This window comes from Nanorana parkeri, unplaced genomic scaffold (assembly GCF_000935625.1).
Source record: "Nanorana parkeri isolate BGI_ZX_2015 unplaced genomic scaffold, ASM93562v1 scaffold215, whole genome shotgun sequence".
NCBI lineage: Eukaryota > Metazoa > Chordata > Amphibia > Anura > Dicroglossidae > Nanorana > Nanorana parkeri.
Genome location: NW_017306483.1, coordinates 504,623 through 512,360, shown reverse-complemented (window position 1 = coordinate 512,360; position 7,738 = coordinate 504,623). Strand labels below are relative to the sequence as shown.

The 7,738-nt window shown below is 45.9% G+C and overlaps 1 protein-coding gene across 1 annotated transcript in view; it reads right to left on the bottom strand.

The window, feature by feature from the left end:
• Positions 1-5,417: 5,417 nt before the first annotated feature.
• PRRT1 (proline rich transmembrane protein 1) overlaps positions 5,418-7,738 on the bottom strand; it is a 20,333-nt gene continuing 18,012 nt past the window's right edge. Inside the window, exon 4 of the mRNA XM_018555829.1 lies at positions 5,418-6,394. Coding sequence (XP_018411331.1) covers positions 6,218-6,394 — 177 coding nt within the window. The 3' untranslated portion in view covers positions 5,418-6,217. The remainder of the gene's footprint in view (positions 6,395-7,738) is intronic.

Below are 7,738 nucleotides of genomic sequence, written 5' to 3'. Positions count from 1 at the left end.
GGGTCAACCACCAGCCCCTGCCGCACATACTAGGGTCAACCACCAGCCCCTGCCGCACATACTAGGGTCAACCACCAGCCCCTGCCGCACATACTAGGGTCAACCACCAGCCCCTGCCGCACATACTAGGGTCAACCACCAGCCCCTGCCGCACATACTAGGGTCAACCACCAGCCCCTGCCGCACATACTAGGGTCAACCACCAGCCCCTGCCGCACATACTAGGGTCAACCACCAGCCCCTGCCGCACATACTAGGGTCAACCACCAGCCCCTGCCGCACATACTAGGGTCAACCACCAGCCCCTGCCGCACATACTAGGGTCAACCACCAGCCCCTGCCGCACATACTAGGGTCAACCACCAGCCCCTGCCGCACATACTAGGGTCAACCACCAGCCCCTGCCGCACATACTAGGGTCAACCACCAGCCCCTGCCGCACATACTAGGGTCAACCACCAGCCCCTGCCGCACATACTAGGGTCAACCACCAGCCCCTGCCGCACATACTAGGGTCAACCACCAGCCCCTGCCGCACATACTAGGGTCAACCACCAGCCCCTGCCGCACATACTAGGGTCAACCACCAGCCCCTGCCGCACATACTAGGGTCAACCACCAGCCCCTGCCGCACATACTAGGGTCAACCACCAGCCCCTGCCGCACATACTAGGGTCAACCACCAGCCCCTGCCGCACATACTAGGGTCAACCACCAGCCCCTGCCGCACATACTAGGGTCAACCACCAGCCCCTGCCGCACATACTAGGGTCAACCACCAGCCCCTGCCGCACATACTAGGGTCAACCACCAGCCCCTGCCGCACATACTAGGGTCAACCACCAGCCCCTGCCGCACATACTAGGGTCAACCACCAGCCCCTGCCGCACATACTAGGGTCAACCACCAGCCCCTGCCGCACATACTAGGGTCAACCACCAGCCCCTGCCGCACATACTAGGGTCAACCACCAGCACCTGCCACACATACTAGGGTCAACCACCAGCAGCTGCCACACATACTAGGGTCAACCACCAGCGCCTGCCAGACATACTAGGGTCAACCACCAGCAGGGTTACCTACCTGCATGCCTTTGGAGTGTTAGAAGATGCCCATTTGAACCTATAACCAATGCTGCAAGGCATAAGTGCAAACCACCAAGCCACTGTACTGAACCCCTGTGGTGCTCACTGAAAGTATTAAATGACCTTTTTTCTCATCTCAGAAAGTTAGGGTTATTCTGTTGACATGTTGTCATCAGGAAAGGAAGATGGGGGAAATGTTCCCAACAGGGCCATAGTGGGGAGTAACCAAAGGTTTTGGTTGGAGATACACTTTAAAGGCCAGCTCTACCTATATTAGCTATTATGATTCTAGGACTCTAGAATGAAATCATCCACCAGGTTCATTGGTGAGCCCACCCTGCAGTATTTTTTTTTACCTCCATCCCATCACTCAAGGCCAGAGGGAAGGGGTCACAATCTCACAGCTAAATTCCCCATTTATTTATTCTGTATAATGGAGCATCCACTGGGTCAACCCAAGCATATCAGCATGCAATTTGAATTGGTACTACACTAAGCTGCAAGATCAGGTTTGAGTGAAGTAGACCTTTAAGTGTCTATCTACATTGCATTTAATACATCAATACAGGTAAACAGGTTAGGAATTGTTTTACATGGCGATAGTTCATATTGGTATGATGCGTTGATGGTCGTTGATTTTTTTGTTACATAAACACATGTTATAGGGCAGGGATAGGCAACCTCGACACTCCAGCTATGGTGAAACTACAAGTCTCATGAAACATTGCAAGGCTCTGACAGCCACAGAAATGATTCTCATAGGCAGAAGCACCATGGGATTTTTATTTTCCCCACAGCTGGAGTGCCAAGGTTGCCTACCCCTGTTATAGGTCCTTTTGATGACAATGGCAGCACATGAAAACACCTGCTATTTGGTAACGTATGAAATGGCACACAGAAAGGTGTAAATCCAACCCTACTCTTACTGGTCTCCACTGGCAATGCCAATAGCCCTACCTCTTTCTTAGTTGTCATATATCAGTCCAGCACTCATCCTATTTTCTACCCATCTGGCACTTGGTTCCATATAGGTAATCACAGGATAATATGGGTGTTAATTTGCTGTAATTCCTTCTGTCTGTTTCTCGTGAGCCCTCACCATCCCCCACATCATGTCTGACCTAAATGTATCAAGCGCTGACGGAAACATTCCAAAAATATCTCCACATTAGGGTTAGCAGAAGAACCAATTTATTATAGTGTCAGCAATGTGTCCCAACTGGGTAGTTTATGAGAGATCATTTTAAATGAGACCAAGCTACAGGACTGTAACCGTCTGAAACGAGAACAACTGCTGTTGATCATAGTGCCCAATCAGACTTTGGCTTTCATGATTCTAGTGCAATGATGGAGGACAAAAGGGTGAATTCAGTTGCTATGGATACACGTGCTTCCTTCAGACATGTTTAAGTAGGCCTGATATTCTAAGGTCAACTGGGACCTGCTATTTCAGTTGAAACAGCAAGTCCCAGTGTGTACTGCTCTCTCCTTGTTGTCAGTGCTTGCAGGATTTGTAGATCTATAGAACCCATTTCTGATCCTGTTGAACCTTATAAGAACCCAATGGTGTTATTACATCAGCTAGCAATGCTTTGTTTCCGGTCTTAGGTAAAAAGTAGACCGATAAGTCAATATTTACCACTGCCATTGGCTCCATGCAGCCTAGAAAGATATTTCCAGCCTAGAAAGACATTGATGCTTTGTGTGGCCAGGCTTCACGGAGCCTATAGCAGTGGTAGCCAGGGTTTATAAGCCAACCGGATGATGGGGCATGTAAACAGGTTTTCTACTTTTTGACTGAAAGCTGAGGTCCTCTTCACATGCCAACTCTGCCCATAACTGATATATCAGTTGTAGATAGATGCTGGTGAGTTGAATCACTCATTGACTTTTTAGATACTCCTCCAGGAGTGGTAAAATGTCTTTGCCCCAAAGTCTAGATCATCCTGATGCATTTTCCACCAACTATCGTACTGAAACTTCCAACAGGCCCCATTGACATGGCTACTGTAAGTGAAGATCTGGGAACCACCACTGCCACCATCTAACCAACAGACTCCCTGAAAGAGTTGACTGATTCAACTGTTGGAACCTATAAAGAGCTAAATACCAGTCTTGGCTGCCTCTCCTTTTAGGATTATGAAACACAAATGGAGCTGCTATTGGGTAAGGAGGGGAAGGATTAAGGTATCTGTGACGTAATCACTGACTCCAACAGAACGTCAAACTTTTTTTGACGCAATTGGTCACACACAATCGCTTAATTTCAATTACTTGAAGAGTGAATGGCTACAATTTTTAGGGACTGAGCCTGGGAATCAAACCATAACATGCGTAGTCTGCTTCTTAATGATCACATTTAGCCGCAAGAAATTAAAAGTTTGCAGCTGAGTGCAAATAATTTTTTTTTCCAGTTTCTAGATCCCATCTGCCTGCCCACTGTACAACATGGCATCACTCGCCATGCACAGAAGAGATGCCAAGCTGGCCAGCTTCACAAAAGGAGATATTTGGCTGCTCCTGAACTTTGCACACATGTCCTTCCCGAATAAACCAACGTTCCTTAAATTATCTAGCATATAAAAATACAACCCTCTTTATCCTGATTGCATGAGCCGCAGTTTATTCTACAGAAAGGTTAGTGTTATGTGCAGGAGGAAAGAAAACCAAATGGAAGGCAAACCGATCCAAAATCAAATCTTACTAGAAAGTAAGATCACTCCCATCCAACAAAATAATGCAGCACAATGCACTAACTCCTTTTTTATTTTGAGGCTTTTGTCCAGACTGGGAGTATGTCACATTGTCAAGGCTAAGCATATAAACTTCAGCGTTAAGAGGACTTGTTGCTCCTATCTAGAGCTGGTGTTTTATTGAACTGCTATACGTTTGGAAATACTGGAGCTAGCCAGCCAGCCAACAAAATGGCTACCCCTTTCAGGACAGGTGCCCATCAACATTTGATGGTCACCTTCTATTGCTGGGGTCACCAAACGCTTTGTGTCTTTATTTAGCAGACACGGGCCTTAATTCATCTAGCTGCATTACTGCTTAAAGTGACCTTGTCATTTAAATAGTAAAAAATCCAAAACAGATATAATATCAAGAGACTGAGTACTTCCCTTTCCCGCTGCCCATGCCACTAGAACACTACCACTGTGCCCTGTGTCTTGGAGACCAAGAAGATTGATGCTCCTGGAAGTGCTCCTGGAAGTGCTGGTTTCCCAGCAAACTTCAGCAGAGGATTTCACTCAAACCGACCAGCAGGAAAGGTGTCCAGTCATTTCTTTTGCCGTTTTGCCTGCTTTTTCTAATGACAGGATCACTGAAAGGACTGTAAAATAGCACTTGAACTAAAACACTTAAACCAAATTTGTTGTTGCACACAATATTGTAATCTTTTAGATTGTAAGCCCTCACGGGCAGGGCCCTTCTTACCATCATGTCTTGAATTGTATTGTGATTGTAATGTCTTCCTTGGCGCTATATAAATCCTGTATAATAATAATAATGTCAAAAGTGAAATCCTTGCATTATCATGCTTTTCGGAGGCCTCCTGAGTTGTAATACAAGCAGCCTTGCCGGCACATTGTGCTGTGAGGCCAGGTTCACACCTGGACGATCCCTGACCGCACGGCAACCGTGCACGATACAGCGCGGATTGCCGTGCGATCATGGAGTCGCCCACCTTTGACGATCGCACTGGTGGTGCCATTACTTTTTAATGGCATGCCAGTTGCACCAGGTTTTTCCCGCAACGATTCCGCCCATGCAACCGAACACGATTGCGGCTAAAACAGCCGCTATCGTAAGTTGCAAAAAAAGGTACACGTACCCTTTTTCTGCGATTGCCACGCGGCTGTAACCCCATTGAAATCAATGGGGCCGTGCTGCAATCGCTGTGTGCAACTGTGCACGAATCGGTCCCGGATCGCCCAGGTCTGCACCGGCCCTAAAACTGTGAGGTTGAGCTGCTGCTGTAGCATGCACATAACCACAGGAAGTTCATACAAGAAGCCTAAAGGCTGTGGACAGCACAGGGAGAAAAAAAAGTAAGGGGGAAACTGCATATTTGCAAGAAACAAAATGCAATCCTGTTTTACTTAACGTTCCCTAAAAAGTATTCTCATACAAGAGTTTGGGGCTTGAGAAAGATGACATAGGATGACACTGGTTGAGAGGTCACTTTTGCATGTCTTTTGTGCCCTTTTAGGTGCGCTATATGCTATTGCAGCTTGATGAATAAAAAGCCACTGAGTTTGATACGATATATAAAGCTCAAGCAATAGAAGAAAAGGAAGATGAACATAACAACCAATCAAATTCGAGCTTTAGTTCTATAACCATTATAATGTGACTGGTTGCAGTAGGAACACCTCCATTTTTCTTTATTGTGGTTTGCAGAATATGCCCCTCTCTGTTCGTTTCTGCCTTGCTGTCTAAGAGCCCGTCACCTCCTTTCCATTCACTCTATAACTCTTCTCCACACACTCCACTCACGTCTTAAGTTTTCCTGGCTTCCAATTTGCCTCACCGATGGGCTACAAGTCTCATAGTCCACCTATTTTCCCTTTTATTTTGTGACACTTGAAATGTCACAGCAAAGATTTGGCTATCTCCTTTCCTTTATTTCTCAGCTGAACGGTATTCCACACCCTTAACTCGTAGCTGAAAAATATCCCATGAAACTCCTATTTTACCCCTATTTTACCCCATAACACCCAAGATGGCACCTGTATTACTTAGAACAAGGGAGAGGGGATTGGGGGACGGAGTGGACGGGGAAAAGGACGGGAGATAAAGAGCACTGTGGTGGATGGGAAAAAGCTAAAGAGAAGAGCTGGTATGAAAAGACAAGATGGCCAACAAAGAAGAGGTATCCAAACTAGAAAAGCGAAGAGAGTAAATCAATGAGACGATGAAGAATTATGGTGAAAGAAGAGAGCAATATGGAAGGGGGCAAAGGAAGAACTGAACAAAAATAGAAAGGAAGACATTGAAAACATAAGAGATTTAAAAATGAGTCCAAATCAGAACTGAAGAGAGTAGAGTTTAGAAAGTGTCGAGGGCACATAGAAGTCCTGGTGGACTGGGCTGTCCTTCAGTTGCCCCGCAGGTGCCATAAGGATAAATCAGTTACCCCAATCATTTTCATGGTGCTGAGCCGCGATGATAATAACCACTGTGAGGATGGTGCACAAGACCATGGCAGCGATCCCAATAGCCAGGCTAATGAAGGAGAAATTCCGAGCTTCACGTGAGGCAATTTCTGCTGACATAATGTCTCCTCGAGCCAGAGCTGTCCTGACCTGTGGAACCACAAAGAAAAGTTATATTCCAGTCATGTCATTTACAATAATCTGCCTCTGGCTTCTGATACTTCGATAATCCACCATGCCCAAAAGGGTCATAGGTTGTCGACATGCAATGGGTGCTTGTGTCAAGGGAGGAAATCTGAATGAGGTGGCCTTCACTGCCACAGAACCAGAGGCCTCTACACAGAGGATTATGGAAGGAATACAGCACAACCCATGATGATTCGCAAGGTTTATCTTCCTGCATGATAGCCATGGCTGTGGCTGCTTCCTCTCCTGAGGACATTTTTACATGGGAAACAAATGTTCTCATGGGTCATACAACTGCTTAGTGCATTGGCCATTCACTGCTGTGTTAACTAAGAACATGTAACAGTGAATGAGTCAATTTCTTTTCCTTGATAGCCTTTGTACCCTCATTAGTTTTAAGTAGAGCATCCTTAACGAAATTTACCCGTTTGTCTTCTCTGCCTATACATACCCAAAGGGGGTCCATATTTATTTTGGTGGTGGTTGGAAGCATTACAAAAATGTTCACCAATAGTCCTGACCTTCACTGGCTCCTGACCCTTTTTGCCAACCAAAATCTTGTCCCACCCTTGTTTTCTACACATAGACAGGCGGACTACTTTAGGGCCCTCCTATTGTCTACAGTAGCCAGCAGCAGAACGTTTTACCTTTATCCAATGAGAAGCCATGGCTTGGCCATGGCTGCAGCATAACAAGACCTCTACTGCCATATTAATAAAGTAGGGACCTAGTGCTGAGCTAGGACTAAATATCAATTCTGGCATATAGAGAACAAAGCCCAAATTTATGTACGTGGTCAAATTCACTCAAAACAAAACCTGTTTTTCACCCATGCAAGGCAAAGCAACGGATTTGCTTGAATGTCTTCTCCCCCACTGCAAACACTGACCTTCCCTCCCAAGGAAAGAAAACCCTATATAAGCCGTGAGTCACTTTAGTTGGAGCATACACAGGGCCGAGTATTTCTTCCGCATGTGACAGCAATGGGCCAATTGCCAAGCACCAGTAGGGCAGTGAGTTCACCAAATCCAGAAATAGCAGGTATTATCTACACGCTCAGTGGAAGCTTTTCATTTGGTTAATTGATTTTCTTAAAGTACCGGGCAGCCTTGATTTTTATTGATTTCAGTGCAAGGGAAAAGACTTTGCAAAAGGTGGAGAGGAGTGCTAATAGGCTCACCTCTAAGGCCTTGTTCACACCAAATGCAGAGCAGATCTGCATGAGTTTCTGCACACGCAGTGCAGTGGGTTGTGCCGCGTTTTTGATGCGTTTCTGGATGTTTTTGGTAAAAAAATAAAATATATATA